The 17039-nt window shown below is 39.6% G+C and overlaps 1 protein-coding gene across 9 annotated transcripts in view; it reads right to left on the reverse strand.

The window, feature by feature from the left end:
* The window catches only part of nrxn3 (neurexin 3), a 266887-nt gene that overhangs the window by 120308 nt on the left and 129540 nt on the right, over nucleotides 1-17039 (reverse strand). For all 9 annotated transcript variants that reach the window (XR_002665284.1, XR_002665283.1, XR_002665282.1 and 6 more), the window contains one exon: nucleotides 128-421. Coding sequence is in view for 6 of the 9 variants with exons in the window: in XM_022750982.1 (XP_022606703.1) it covers nucleotides 128-421 (294 nt within the window). In the remaining 3 variants the exon portion in view is untranslated. The remainder of the gene's footprint in view (nucleotides 1-127; nucleotides 422-17039) is intronic.

A 17039-nucleotide genomic window follows, 5' to 3' on the forward strand; every position in this document is an offset into this window, starting at 1 on the left:
TGGGCTTTTTTTTTTAAAATGGCTAAACACGTTTTTCTGCTGACCCTAAACAGATATCATTAGAATGACATTTGTTAAAGCAGAACTGAAATTAGTCATTAAGTGATCTTGATGATTATGGACTGACCTTGGTGTTCTTCTGGCTGCGGGCAGCATCTTTGCGCTCCTGGGGTTTGCCATGAGTGAAGAGGATGAGGCCGTTGGGCTCAGTTGTACGGAAATCAAAAGAGATGGATCCCATCCGCTTGGTGTTCCACTTGGGGAGACTGATGTAGGCCTCAGGAGTCTCGAAAGAAATGGGGTCCAACGTGGCCACGTTCTCACACTTGTAGGACACCTCACCCTGGATTTTCATCTTAGGGTCCACAATCCGAGCCAGACGGGACAACTCAAGTCGGATGTCATTGTTCTTATATACCACCTGTGATAGGGAAAGGAAAGTGTTACAGTTATTCTTCTATTTAGGTATGACCAAAGATGGATATATTTACTTTGATCAAATACCTCTGATAAAATTACAATAATTAAGATTGGTTAATACAACAAACTGCATTGTCATGTTTCTTATGAAACAAGGAAAGAGCTCAAAATTAAATGAAAATTATAACTGTTCTCAAGGTGAATGCAGTGCACATCTGTGTATATGAATTTCAATTATACTGGTGATAATTGAGTAATCAAGGTTTAAAGGGAGTTATTACCTTAAAGGAACAATGCAAATATTTACACATGGTTCACCTCCCTTATGTCAGGAAACAAGGACTGTGTGCATATACTTCTAAAATTCTATTCTGAGAGACACAGTGAAAGAGAGACAGGAAAGTCAGGGACAGATAGAGGGGATGATAACATGCAGCAAAGTTCCATGGGTTGGACTTGGGAGCCACCAGGGGCCCCCAAGTTAGAACTAAACAATATACACAGATTGATGACAGGCAGCAGCAGAAATCCAAGGTTTATGGAAATGCAGAGAGAGCTCCATCCAGGTCACCCATGCTTGGAACTTGGAGAGATCCATGAATACAAGCTGGAACTCAGAATCCAGAACAGTCAGCAAACTACTAATGTTGCTCAATGTATTTTTTCAAGTACTTGCTGAGTGTGCTGAAAGCAGTGGTCAAACAGAGGTTAAGACATGGTCCCTATAAAAAAGAAGGTCATATTTTTGCTCATCACATTCCAGAAATTATTTGAGATGAGTGATTTCGCCACTTGGGAGTAATGGAGCCCTGCAGCATGAGTCTGAGTACGGACAGAAAGAGCGCTGCATGGTTTAGATACAATGCAGAGTGTGATTTGATGTGTTGAAGCTAATAGAAGAGCTGATGTAAAAGAAGGAATCAAGAGCTTGGACATCACAGCTGAGTCCAAAGAGAGAAAGCTCCCTCTAACATGGTGGTCACAACCAATCTGGCAAAAGTAACAAGTGAGAAAAATAAGGTGACCTAATCCTAATAATTATCCTAATAACAATCTGGAATGATGACAGACAGCTGATGGAGGTGGACAACAGGTGAGTAGCAGTAGCTTGTTCTCCACAGTCTTTTGGACATCTTTTATAACTTCAATATGGAGTCATCATCACTCCTCCCAAGACTTTTTGTAGTGTAGAGAGACTGTTGGACTTAAATAGACCACAGAGGATCTATACTGCGCACATCCTCTTTAATGCGGCGCTCTTTCGAAAATGAGCTCTGTAACTTTTGAATATTATGAGATGATTTCTGTATTCAACACTAAAGCCAGGAGCTTGTGGCTTATTCTGTGGCCCCATGAATGGGGCCACACTATTCAGTGAAGCAGGTGTGTAGGAGCAGGATGAGTGGATCCAAAGTAGCAATTAAAAAATCCATACTGTCTGACTTGCAACAAACAATTTCTTTGCAACATTAAAAAAGATTCTCCTGCTGAAGGTCTAACACCAAAAAAGTTGCCAATAGATAGTTTATTGCAAGTCAGACAGTGTGCGGGATTTTGAATTGATTTCATAGCAACCACACACAGATCTGGGGAATGTTCCTGGATCACTCATGTTCACTCTTGTAACAGCTCCTCCACACAGACAGGAAAAAACTCTCTTTTTTATATGAGCTTTTGTATGATAGATTTACCACCTCCAAAACACTGATGTGACCATGGAATAAGTCACACTGAAATGACTTCAGTGCTTATTTGTATGTACGTATTTATATGTTGTATGTTGGCTATGATTTTTAATCCAACCCCTAATCCACCCACTCTGAAGCCAACTGAACTCTGTTGCCTTCTGGTGTTCCCCCCTTCTCATACACATGTTCAGGAGCTTGTCGCTAACGGTGTGTATCTGCTGTTTGGTCTTAGGACATACTGTGGTGTACAGTGGTTCTTCTAGCTTTTTAAATCGAAAATGATCCTATGAACCAATGAATATGAGACACGTCATATGGTCACGATTGTCCAAAAATTGTCAATTGATATATTGTTATTACAAAATATCAGTTATAACTTTATTTTGAAATGACATTTTTTGTGCATCCCTGGGTTTTACTTCCTGTCTTTCTTTTTTCCATTTGCGATTCAGGGCCTCTTTTGTCCATCACCACGAACGACACCCAGCCGGGCCTCTCACTTGACTGGTAGTGAATTACAAATGACAATGTACATAAAAAAGTGTCTTCTTTCAGAAACACCTCTGCTCCCGTGATCTGACAGAGTTTTGAAAGCAACTGCCAATCATAGCTGCCAGTCATTCAAAGAGATACCTTTTTATATTAAAAAAAGATCAGAAAGATGACCATGTCAACATACATCAGTGTGATGAGACTTTTTTGGAAATATTTATTAGAACTATACTTAGAATTTTTAGTTTGGCTCATGCAGAAGTGACAAAGTCCACTGCTCCGTCACTTGATTCAGAGTATAGATGCTCCTGGTCAAATATTATTCTGATAGAGGTGAAAGTTGCTCAGTCACATTTTTACTTGAGTTGTAGGGATGGTACTGAAACCTGGCATTAAATGGCTGTAGTATCGATAAGGTCTGACATCTCTCTCTCTCTCTCAGAGCCTGTGTGAGGGGCAGGGGCAGCTCTGTGTCATGCTGGAGCACACACACACACACACACACACACACACACACACACACACACACACACACAGACGCTGCTCTTAGTGACTATGGCAGAGAGAAGGAAACATTCAAAGTGTGGTGAAGTGTTTTTTATGTAAGGGCAGAAACACAAGTGATCTCTGGAGACATCCAGTGAAAGTCTGTCACATACAGGAGGAGAAATGTACAGTTTATGACATACTAGCTCGTAGGTCATCTGCCTGGAGTCCACGCACAGAGTTAACTGGATTGTATGAACATGAAAAGCAACCATTTACCAGCTGATTCTTAAATTCAATCTGAGCATCATCTGAATTGTGGTTCAGAAATTCAGATCCAGTTTCAAAAAGTCCTGCAGTAAATCATTGTGTATTATATTTGTTTTACATTGCCATCATTACAAAATCAGTCTATAATAGCAATTTGTTCAAAACAATGCAGTTGAAGTTTGCTGAACGATACAATATCTTAACAATACCCATCCCTAGTTATGTGGCATCAAATGCTCAGACAAGCTCAGTTCGTCTTGAACTTTTTCATTCTCTTTGCTCTCTTCTGTTGTTTGCCTCACTTAAAGAATGCTGTGATGTAGGTTTGTAAGAGATGTCAGAATTAATCAAATTAAATGCCAGACTGCTGACATGATGTGTTGTAGAAAAATAAGTGTTTACTTTCGTTAATATCGCAGCTTATGTTGCACAGAATATCAAATGCAATATGGCAAAATAACACTTTTGAACTTTGTGTACATAGTGAGGATAGCTCAGGGAATTGTCTGGCCCCCAGGCCCTTAGCTTTCAGGAGATGTGGCCCCCTGAACAACATAGTTGAATAGCTCTGCTCTAGAAACCATACAAAGAAATTGCCATAAAAACACACTGAATCAACAAAAGGAGCCATTGTTGTTTTCTTTCTTTTTTTTGTTTAGTCAGTGATGAAGTTAGGTCTTGGTAAAGACAGTAAACATTTGAAACTAAATGAATCTTTCTATTTCTGTTTAAATATTTCTAAACCTTCTAATGCAGACTTCAGATCAGACCATCGTGCTCTGGTGAAGCATCATCTGCCTCATCTTTATCTAACGTCGCCATTGTTAGGACACTGACAGGTTCAAACATGACTGACAGTAGAGGAGTTGGCTGTGATTGCTTTTTCTCGTGTGATGAACATGTAAGGTCTGTCACATTTTTAAAATAAAAGACAGTTAATTCACTGACTAAAAGCTCTGCTTCAAAGTAAGAGTCCGTCATAGAAATGTAGCGGAGTCAAAAGGACAAAATTTGTCTTTTAAGTGTATGTGAGTAAAAGTCAGGAGTTTACAAAAAATAAAGCTAATAATTTGTAAAGTACAGATACTTAAGGTACACTTAAGGTACAGTACTCAAGTAAATGTACTTTTTTGCTGTCCATCTATTATCTGCACTGCAAAGTCAATGGATTTCACCTGGTTGATAACCTGAGGCCTGTACTACGAGGCAAGTTCAACATACCCAGGATAACCTTTAGTTATCTGGCTTGACTAAACCTGACATTGACCATCCTGATAACCTTTAGTACGAAGCTGGTTATCAACGGGCTCAGTTAACCCTGGGTTTGCAACCGGGTACAAGCACCTCAAAGTGAAAAAGGTGGAGTTGTTAATTATAAGCAACATCGTCAGAACCTTGAATGAAGTACTTAATATGATCTGAGAAGAAACGCTGATACTTCCTGGTGACTTCAGTTATAGCAACGTCCAAAAGTGATATTCAGCAAGGTGAAATGTATGTCTTGTATGTGAATTTCCATGTCTAAATATGATTTCTATTAAAGTCAAACTAAAGATATATTGTAAATAAGTGCATGAATTATCAGTATTTTCACTCTTCAGTCTGATGATGAACAAACTGTTATGAACACGTGATGCAGAGAAAACAGTTAAAGTTAATGTGACTGTTTCTGTTGCAGAGAGGAGAGAAGGAAAAGAGAAGTAGTCGATGTCTGATGAGTCAGTCTGACTGAAATGTTTATTTATAATCATGGAAATAATTAACAGTGTCTGGCTAATTGTTCTAATCAAAGACATCACAGGTTTAGTTTTTATTTCCAGTTCTGGTCACTGTTCCTGTAGGAATGATGACTCAGTTTTTCCAAGTATCTGATTGGTCAGTGGTTTGGCTGTTGACAGGTTTTGATCTGATCCTCTAAATTAATCTGTGCCCAAGCAGGTTAGGAGTTCAGCATAAGTTACTATGGTGATTTACCCCGGTAACAAGTGAACCACCGTCGTAGGACTGAAAACCCAGAGTTAAACATGAAGTTACCTCGATAACCTCAAATCCTACTTTGTAGCACAGGCCTCTAGTTGGTTAACAGTAACATAACTGAGTCATAAATAAACAGCAGACGTGTACACCTGCCAGTGAGAGAAACCCTCATCACCAGCCTAAAGACTCCATACAGATGTGATAATTAACAACAGCAGAAAATCACTCAATCACTGACACTGAAAAACAGACTGCTTGTGTAGGCATGCAAGCAATCAACTTCAGAGACCTAGAGTTCACTGCTAGAGGTTGCCATGTACTATATCAACATCAAGTACAATGGCGTTCCATGGATGATTTTGAGGTAGATTATAAGTAAGTAAAAAGCTCTCAAACAGAAAATGTTGGGCATTTTTGCATTTTACTGACACTATTGATAGATAATCAAAACTGTGCTTGTTCATCTTCTACTGATTGGCTAATTGATTAGTCCGTTCATAGTTTCAGCGCTACCCTTTTTAGGACATTAGGTGAACATGGAAAAAGTGTTGAGTTTGTGTGATGCTCATGAAATGTAGGTCACATTTGATGTAATTTTATTTGCTTTATTTTGAAAATATTATTTCTGTAAAAGAAATATGTTAATATGTGCCAAAATGGTCAAATATTGTCTCTTGGTAAGGGCAAAAGCCTTCTTTATATGATGCATTTACAGCTACTTAGTGTTACCAGCAGGAGGCAGTGTGGCGATTTGCTTCTTCTCTTGAACTCTCCTTGTGAGTGGACTTTTGTTTACTTCCTCATTCTACTGAGCGAAGCTGCACTGAACAGAAGCAACGGTTGCCTGTCTCATTATTTCTCCTGTTTTACAGGTTGGTGGTGTTTTAAAATTTGTATATCTACCTACATGTGTCACTATACATTTAAATAAGATGTCAGATCGATTTTGTAAGGATACTGAATGTGTTTGAATAGTTTTCTGAACAGGTGGCAACCATACGAGTTTTCTGTGTGCATGGGTGAGCCAAAATGGCGCCACTGTATATAATATATTTTTTTTTTGTGACCGGATTACGCCATAGTTTATGGCTCCAGCGCATCATATTTTGAGTTAGAAACTGTTCGGTTGGTACAGTATTTTGTTAATGTGTAAGTAAATTGAATGTTACAGTCATATATTGGTATATTTGAATATAGTAAGCAGTTAAAATTGTTAAACTTTGTAAGTCTTCAGCTCAAGTCTTCAGCTCATACATTTATCTTGAACCAACAGTCATTAAAAGTAATATGCTAATTTCCTGTTATTTCCACTATGAGTGAGGTTAAAAGAGGGAACACGTGAGTACCTATACATTATATATTTTATGGTATTGTTTTCAGTAGTTGTGAACTAAATGGTAGCTCATTTAATTGACTGAGTGAGGATATATTACTACAGTTGCACACTGAACTCAGGATTACTCCTTTTGAAGAAGTGGAAAATGTGTGTTTGATTGAGAAGCAAGAGGATTGTGTGGTAACTAGCCTATATGTATTTTGGTTTTGTTTCTGATATTCTGGATGTTGTATTGTTAAATGACATTTGAATATGAAAAAAATAGAAATACAGAAAAGGGATAACAGAGAATGGTAAAGAGATTTTGCACATTGATAAATAAATTCTACTGAGCGAAGCTGCACTGAACAGAAGCAACGGTCGCCTGTCTCATTATTTCTCCTGTTTTACAGGAACCTTATCTGTTAACCGGTACTCAGCCTGAGAACTGTTACATTTGCATTAACAGCAAATTATGAGATCAGAAAACATTAAGGCTTCTTACTAAATTATATTAACTGTTTTATATAAACAGGCCAGCAGAATGGCCGGTCTTTAACATGACCCTGGTTCTAGTAACACCTGGTTGTCTCTGCAGCATCTTTTAGAATCGACAGACGTGTGCAAGTGTTGGATGGCTTGTCTAAATTTTATTTTCAGATATGTCACTGCTGTTCTATCCAATAAGGTATTTTGTAAAAAAAAAAAAAAAAGAAAGAAAGAAAGAAAATAAATCAGTAATTTACAGTGCACAGTATCAGCCTTCTTCATGCTTGTATTGTCCACTGACTTAACCCACAAACAAACTGCAGATCTCACTGTGCTACCTTAATAGTTTACATCCCTTGCCATAAAGCTGCTTTTTATAAACAGTTTCCTGTATAAGCAAGTGTCCTTTCAATGAAAGAAAAGGAATAAAAAACACTAAATGTCCAATCCTTTATCACAGCAGCCCTAAACGCTGTCAATAACAAAGAGGGGATGAAGTCACAGAGGGGGTTGTTTGTGTAAATTGAAATCTGCTCAAGTGGAAAATTGAAGAGCTTTCTTTCTCTAGGCAGAGAAACACCCTCGTCTGGCTATGTTCTTGGTGCATACATACACAAAACAAACACACCCTCTCTGCCATTTCACTCTTTTGTATTAATGTCTCTGCTCCGGCTCCTCGCCCAGGGTTCTGTATGAGAGTGCAGTGATGGCTGAGTGGAGGGGATTGGCTGAGATTATTGATACTCCATCTGCAGATTTGACAGTAAATCATCTTATCGCTTAAGGTGCTCAGGGAATGGATGGAAAATGGTCTTTTCCTCTTCTCCACTCTCAATCTCTGTATTGCTTTTCCTTCTGTTTTTGTAACATATTTTTTGCTCTTGGTCCTTCCATCCGTCTATCTCATTCCACCACCTCTTCACAAGAAGCCACTGTTCTGTTTGCTGCTCTGTTACTCAACATATGTATTCTGAACCCTCACAGCAGCTCCACCATTTTCTCTTCCAAAACAAAAGCGTAGATGTGAATGACAATGTCTCTTCAGACATTCACAATACAGAAGGGAAAGGACAGTTGAATTTCACTTGTCTCTAGTTGCCAACTGGCTTTGTAGCAAGTACTAATAATAATGAAATATATGTTGCTGTCTGTATTATTTACTTCTTATAACAATGAGTCAACTTGTATTTGTTGAGCTAAACACTTGGGCTTGCTTCAGCTTTACTCTGTAAAGATGTCACTGTATTGATTTCTTTTAATCTAATATTGTCCACTCCCACAAATTGTTTGGGTGATCCAGTGTACATATATTATTTTTTTAGTTATTTATTTTCTATTTATTTTATGGTGATTTATTTCATTTATTTCACAAATTTTCACAAAAAAAGTAAAGATATTCTGTAAACTAAACCCCTCCAAAATAAAATGACAAAACAGGTATTTGGTCAGTGCCTAAAAATTGTTACAAAATGGTAAACCTCTTATTGATAACTCAAACCACATTCACACGTTCACACGATTTTCTCTGCATGTATAGCACTTTTCTGCCATACTGTACATGCGCACTCTCCCAGTTTTGGGGTTCAGTGTCTTGCTCAAAGACATTTGCAGACAAAAACAGACTAGAGGAGCTGGGAATCCAACCACTGACCTTCCAATCTGTGGACAACCCACTCATCTCCTCTATCTCCTCAGCCATAGTTTCAGCATACAATTGATATGATCATACAACAGTTATGTTCTGTCACCTCTACAGTTAAGGTGTGGCAATGTTCAGGCAGCAAACTGTTCTAGGTTGAGGTCAGGGGGAGATAGTGGTTTGATTTGTTGATGAATTGAAATATGGGCAGTGGAAATCGACTCATTGTAAACTATTGGAATTTTTGTGGAGTGTAGACACTCCCCTTGACAATCAGCTGATCAAGGTGTTCCACGGATATATAGGCGCTGAGTGGTCATGACATCAGGGTTCTTTAGTTTGACTGCTGTGTGACAGTTAATTTATTTTGTATGTTCTTTGTGTTTCTACTTTGATATCAACCCTTCTGCATGTCAACTAATAAGAGCATTTCATTTTTTTGTGGAAAAGAACAAAAATGTATTGCTACAGAGTCTGATTGAAATAGGTAAATAAATATGAAAAAAGAAATGAGTGATGTTTGAGCATGTTGACCCAGGATAAGTGGCTCATCAGGAGGCACAGGAAGAGCCGCAGTGGTCCAGAATGGCTGTTGACCAGTCAGGTCAGGTCAGTAAACACAATAATTTCATAAAGGCTGTTGTGTTCTTTAGATAAACTCTGATGACTACTGCAAGTACATTTATGACTTTCATTCAACAACAAAAGGCTATAGGGCCAGTGGATCAATGTGAAAAAATGTTGTAATTAGTTGAGCATGTAGCAGCAGTAACTATGCCAACAACAGAGCAGCAGAGTGAGGTTAACACCACAGCACGTGAGTCCACTTTTACAAAAAGACGGTTCAATTATGCTCCCTTTAGGATGAAAATAGATACGTCCATTTCAAAAGATGTAACCACCAATTCCCTCCCATATTTCAATGTGTTATTCATTTTGTCATGGATGTAGAGCAATAAATCCACTACATGGCAGTCCTGTGTGGAGATGGAGAAACTTCCAGAGGGACAACTATCACTGCAGCTCTCCACTGATCTGGACTTTACGGCAGAGTGGTCATACAGAAGCATCTCCTCAGTGAAAGTTTGAAAAAAAAACATCTAAACGACTCTGAGACTGTGAGAAACCAGATTCTTGGTCTGATTAAACCAAGACTGGACCTTTTGTCCTCTATTCTAAGCATTATGTCTGGAGGAAACGAGACATGATGCTTGGTTTGTTGAAGGAATGGAAGTTTATGCAATTGTTGTTATTATTTGCAGATGTTTAATTATCTGTGGTTACTTATTACAGTCCCTAGTAGCTGGAGGGATGGCGTAGAAAATTATAACCGTTTGTTTGATATGAACGTTACAAGTCTTGAGCTGCTTTATTAGAAAACAATGATAAAAAGACCAAAAACAAAGATGTAAGGAGAACTCCTCCATAAGAAAAGTACAAACAAGAATATTGTCAGACAGAACAGGAGGGTCAACTTGCTTGTATTTATTTACATATACAGTACATTATTCATGAATTTCCCTTAGGGGATAAATAAAGTATCTATCTACGTATCTATCTATTATACCCCTCATTTATTGTTTATTTTAATCTTTATTTTATTTTTTATTTTTAACTTAATTTTCTATGAAAGGATGTGGGTCTCCATCTGAAAAGTTCAATTACTTTAAGTTTTAGTATATGGTCTTAAGAATGTTGGAAATGCCCAATCATATAATCATTCCTATCATTTGTATTTTACTCATTTATATTCATTCATTTTATAATAATTTAATCTTGATCATTTAATCATATACTTACCTAATCTGTTCATCATTATCATTATCATAATTGTCATTTACCAATGTTATTCATTCATAAGTTTCCTTTTTGTGGTTTTAACTGGCCATGTTTGGGCATACATGAGATGGCTGACAAATATGATTCTGAGGTGGCTTGAAATGGCTGAGAACTCCTGTCGCTGTGATCCAAATAAGGCATATAAACTAAATTCAATCTTAGTTCAACCTATCAGGTGAGAGTTGGCTTGGGACCCCACGTGGGGACCTAACTGCAGGTATTTCCTGTGCACTGGGGACCTAACTGCAGGTGTTACTGCCTGTGTACACGTGAATGCATAAGGCAATATGCACTCACGTGTAATATGCAGCGGGAAGGGGTATATAAGCAGGTACTTTTTGCCACTTGCGAGTCTCTTGGAGACATGGGCGGTTAAACTTTTACAACCTTTTCAAATTTTTAAAACTGGTGAGAGTTGATTATTTGCGTTTGTGGTGTGTCCCTGATGAATGCCGGTGCTGAGGACCAAGTAATTGATGTCAACCAGTTAGAAATTTTCAATAACAACAAATACAACAAATGTTACAAAAAATTTTAAGTCAGCTTTCTGCTGAAAATCCATCCAAAGTCATCAGCCTTGACTGAGGTTGGTGCTGAACAGAGCCAGTTCAATCATTTAATTTTACTTTTATTCTCTTGTGGCATTGCAAAATAACTTGTCAGTCGGTTTCATTCCGAGAGAGAACACATAGGTTTAAGGACAGGAGGTTTTTCTTTTCAGAGGACACTGCGCAGCCCCCGAGAGGTAAGCTCCAGCATATCCACACTATGGCAACACCACTGACAACCTTAGGGCACACACACACATAACCACACACCGTAGGGTAGAGAACCTGTGTAGGGACCCCTCCCCAGGCTGACCAGGTGTTCGGGCCGAGCGGAGGCCTCATAACTGTTAGGTTCCTTCGGGTTAGGGGTATAAATCCTGATAAGATTCTTGAGACGGAAGTACAGGGGTAGGTCTGTGGGCTCACGGAGTACTCTGGTGGAGGTATCGCCAGGGCGTGCCTTTGGGAGTCTCAGCGACGTCCACACAGGCAAATGGGTAGAATGACATAAGAGGGCCCTCCTCCACCCCTTTCCCGTGTCCACATGCCTCAGTGCTCATTCATTGTCTCAAATCAAGGACGAAGCCAGTAAGCGAGGGTGACCTCGTAGGGTCCCACGTAACAACTGGACAAGGGCAGAGAAACTATCCGTATTTTTCCCTGAGGGCTACGGGCCCACTAGCATAGTCCAGCGATCAATGATAGGCCCTATCTGATACCTGGCAAAAAGTGTTGCAACACAAAATGCCAAAGTGTCTTTGTGTCCTTGCTAGTTTTAGACTAGCGCAGTTGTCATTTTTCTGTTCAGCACTCAGGTTGTTTAAACAGCAAATACACTTGTGCCCATCTGAGAGCCCATTGGCATAATCATGTTCCACTGCCTCAAGATAGGTCTTAGGATGGGGTGTGGTCGGGGGGATTAATGGGGCATTGCTAACTTTAGGCAGCAATAGTGATTGCATCCCTCAGAAGGTCGTGACATTCTTTGTGGTATATTATGTGTTGCATATTGCCAAGTGTCATGGATGTCTCTTGGACAGTGTTCCCCATTGATCACCTAGACTAAATTTATTCTGCCAGCTTCATAATGTACCAAAAATGTAATCAACTTGTCACAAATAGAATCTATTTCTGTATGAATTATAATAGCAATCCACCAAGGTGCAGTGCACCTGACTTTTAAACGGAATGGGAGATGATACTTGATACCAAAAAAACTCCATGAATAATTAAGAGAATAAGTACAACCATTTTGAACCATACACCTGGCGCAGCAACAGTTTTCCACCATTAAAATTGCAAGTGCATTTGAACACGCCTCAAATACACTTATGTGAGGTGCTTTAGACTGTGCCCTTAATGTCCACTATTTTTTTGTATTTCAAAGCCAGCTGTGCTGCAAAAAAATTTATGGATGTCAACTTGTGAACTTGGATTGGTGAGGCTCCTGTGTCCAATGTGTTAGAGAAAAATGTTGATGAATCGATAGTATATCAGACATAAACCCTGTTCATTCAAAAGGTTCAATGAGGTCCTCATGATTCCCTCAGTCTTCTATTGTGTCTGCAAACTCAAGCTGAATACTCAAAAGGCTGAATCACTGGCACAAGATGCAGGGCTGACACAGAAACAAGCTCTACAAAAGGAAGGAGCTATTTTAAAAGCCAAATACAACAACTTGAACTGGAAATGGAAAACGAGCAAACACTGTGAAACTGAACATCATTAAGGGATGTGATGATTCACATGTTGTCATGCCCTATCCAGGTGACCGGATGAATAAATATTTGAAAATTGATTAATTTGAGATTCATGTTATGAAATTAGAGAAGTGATGTGCTTAGGCACTGTTTGTAAGCACAACCCTGGAACCTGAACATACCAATCCAAATATGGTCATTCATAACCAAACCAAACATCAAAGCAATAAGCCTGACATAACTAGATATGCTACTAAGCATGTTCTTTCAAATGAAAGTAGCTTGTCTTGTAACGTTAATCCTACTGCTAATGAATGGTAATTGGACTTGCACTTATATAGTGCTTTTGTAGTCTTACTGACCACTCAAAGTGCTTTACAGTTCTTGCCACATTCACCCATTCACTCACATTCAAACATCACACTCATACACTAATGGAAGAGCCCCTAAGTGGTATTATCAACACAGCCACTAATGAAATGTAATCCACACCACAACATTTAAGACCTCAAAAGCCATGAAAAGTCAACACCCAGGGGTGTGGCACGTTATGTTGTTAATGCCATCTTTAGTTGGCCAATAAATGGATCACAAAGAAAATGTATAGTACACATTCTAGAAAACCTGTTCTCATGGCAAACACAATTTATAGCACAAGAATGGAGGAATTGTTGCAGCAGGAAATTAAGTTTGACTTCCCACAACATGAACATAAGAAGCATATGGAGATGTGCAAAGTGGATCACAAGTTCATGGAGAGAGCCACCAAATCTGTTGAACTGGTGGGCACACACTACAGTACTGGGCTCCCAGTGAGGGAAGGAGGACTTGATTTTCCCAGCAGATCTATCTGTTGCTGAACAAAGACTTTTAAAACTAAAGTGAAAGTTTCTGAGTTTAAGTTGGTGTTCTGTTTAAGTGTCCATGATCCTCACTTTATTGTGTTATGCAGCTTTTGTGTTGTCATGTGGTGGTGTGTAACTTGACTTTGTGGTCGCTATTTCTCCCTGAGTTTGTGGTTGCTTAAGTTGGTAGTTACCAGCAGGTTTTGTTTGGGTAATGGGATTTACTTGGGTAATCTGTGCTACATTAGTAGCTTGATGGTTTGTTTCTAGTCCTACTTTTGTGATTATGGCTTTGGAGGCCATTAAAAGGAGTATTTGTGATTTTGGCTGTTTTTCTCATATGGGACACTTTGTGCTGTGCATACTGTGCATATTTAATGAAATTTCAGATTTCAGGCACAGTTAACCATTTTGGATGTAGGAAAGTTATCTAGTATGGAAACCCTTGATGATTTTATTAGTGCACCTTCAGAGTAGTTGCTTGAGAAATTCACTATAGACCACCTCCTAAAACTTGTCAATCACTATAACATTGAGATAGCCTGTAGCGAGAAATGACTAAGGGCCTGATTTAGTAAGATCCCAAATAAAGAGTGCTAAATTGCGTGCGCACACGGATAGATTGCGCGCGCTGCCTGTTTGGGGCTTGTGGGTGATTTACTTAGATTAACAGCGCAATTGACTACAGGTGCAAAAGTGATTGAGCCTGCCCTATTTAAATGAGGACTTTGCGCGAGTTAAGGGTGTTCACCATGGCGAATGCAAACGAGCAGACCCAACGGAAGCGCAAAAGCAAATTTGAAGCCACGGAATTGGAGGTGCTGGTACAAGAGGCAAACAAGCACATTTCTGAGTTTCAAAGCAGGCACTGCATGACTCCTCCTTGTGACTGGATCCAAATCAGCTCCTACTTCACGGAGAAGCTCCAAAATGGCATCGCCGGATAACCGATATGTCTCGATTATTTTTTCTTCTGCCATTCCAAAAAGAGTGACACAAACAGAAAAGATGCATTATCTCCGTTGCCTGTCGTGCCTACGCCACCTCCTTGCAACAATGACCACAGCCATCTGTGCGCACAGCTGTGCCAGGTAGCCTGAGACTTGACTTTCAAACGTGCTAAATATAGACGCAAAAATAATCCGCGCAATTAGTTTCAGGTTTGGTAAATCACATTGCGTGCGCAAAATGATTCTATTTGCATCTACTCCTCCCGATATTTTGCGCGTTCTGGCAGGCACGCCTCTATTGCATATTCATGAAGGCAGAAACGCAAAATGGATAGCGCGTTATTTTGCCTGACTGACAGACGCAATCCTCGGTGCGCCCGGTTGGTAGATCAGCATCGACATGTGTTTGCGCGTGCTGTTGCGTTTGCGCACATTTTTACGCACGCAAAGCTTTAGTAAATCAGGCCCTAAGAGTATTAAGGAAACTCTTAAGGCTGTTCTAATTGAAAATGATCAAGCCCGCTCCTCCATCAGTACCTCAACAAAGTATACCTCAAATGTCAGATGATGCCATTGATCTGAGTTCAAAAGGTGGCCTTAGAACTGGCCTTACAAGAATAGCAATTGCAAGACAAACAAATTGAACAAGAGAAGCAAATTAATTTAGAACATGAGCGTTACCTTACGGAACTGGAACTTAAGCATGCTGCTCTAGTGAGACCTACTAATGTTGAGCTATCTGGGTTTGATGCAGTCAGAAATATTAGGTTGGTTCCCCCTATTGTAGAGAAAGATGTTGAAAAGTACCTTCCTCATTTTGAACATGTGGCTACCAGTGTTCTGGTAGGAAAGGCCCAGGAAACTTACTCTGCTTTAAGAATTGAGGAAAGCAAGGATTATGAGACAGGTGCTATTCTGAGAGCCTATGAGCTTCTTCCTGAGGCTCACTGCCAATGCTCTAGGAGCCTCAGTAGGCCTGACAAGCAAACTTATGTTGCATTTTCTAAGGAAGAGGAGACCCTTTTAGTAAATGGACCAAATCCAGGAAGGTAGAAACTAAGGAAGATCTTGACAACTTATCTTACTGAAAGAATTCAAATAATTCAAAGAATGGTGTTTTCTAGAGCTCGAACTCTGTTCCTTCCTCTCTCCCTTTAACTAGAAAATCGGAAATTGGAAGTGCTTCCTCAGAAAACGCTTGCTTCTACTGCAAGAAAACAGGTAATCTAATTGCTTTTTACCCTGTCTTGAGCAAGAAACATAAATCCTCTAAGCCTGTAGCCTTAATAGAAACTGTTCAAAGTGTCACTGTAACTCACACTATGGCAAAACCAACCCAAAAGAGTGAATTAGCTGGCTCTTCTGCTTTTCTTATGGATGGTTTTATTTCCCTCACTTTTGATCCTACGACCAGTTGACCCATTACGATCTGGAGAAACACTGGAGCTTTTCAGTCCCTGATTCTTCGGGACTTCCTCCAGTTTTATAACAAGTCTGCTTTGGGCTGTAGTGGAGGTTGCGGTGGCTCTTTGTCCATACAACATGGTTCCTTTTCCTTAAGACACTTTTCCTGTTTGTGTCGCTACTTGTGCCATGTCAAGGAAAGACCAAGGCAAAATATCGTACCCTGAGATTTCACTTTTTGACACATTCTTAGCCAAGGGTGAGACATTGGGGTTTCGTAAACTGTTCCCTGCTCGTGAATAACTCAAACTAAAACAGGGGAAGGATTCCACTTTGTCTTCCCCTTTCGAAGAGATGGGTATTTTGTGAATAATGAATTGTTAATGATACAGTGGACTTCTCCTAAGTTGTCTTGTCAGGATGATTGGAGTAGTGTGTTCCAAGTTGTTCCAAGTGTTTATCGTTTTGATATCTTGCACTTGGCTCATGACCATTGTCTTTTGGGACATATGGGTATTAGGAAGACATTAGATCGGGTGCTGAGACATTTCTTCTGGCCTGGTGTAAAATGTGATGTTGCACAGAACTGTAGAACATGTCATATTTGTCAAACTGTTGGTAAGCCTAATCAGAAAATTCCACCTGCACCTTTACATCCCGTTCCTGTTATTGGAGAGCCCTTTGAGCGAATCTTGGTTGATTATGTTCGTTCCCTTGTAACAAATCAGGTAACCAGTACTTATTGACCATTATGTGTGCAGCTACTCAGTTTCCTGAAGCCTTTCCCCTGAATTACAGCTTGAACAGTTTCTTAATGGCATGTGAACTGGCCAGGCAAAACTTGGGGGAAGCTCAAGAAAGGATGAAGGAATGGTACGATAAAAGGGCAAGGCATCAAGTGTTTTCCTCACGGAACAATGTACTAGTGCTTTTGCCTTTGCCAGGGTCTGATTTGCAGGCTCAGTACAGTGGCCCAT

Source organism: Seriola dumerili, unplaced genomic scaffold, assembly GCF_002260705.1.
Source record: "Seriola dumerili isolate Sdu_G_001 unplaced genomic scaffold, Sdu_1.0 BDQW01000149.1, whole genome shotgun sequence".
NCBI classification, from domain to species: Eukaryota; Metazoa; Chordata; class Actinopteri; order Carangiformes; family Carangidae; genus Seriola; species Seriola dumerili.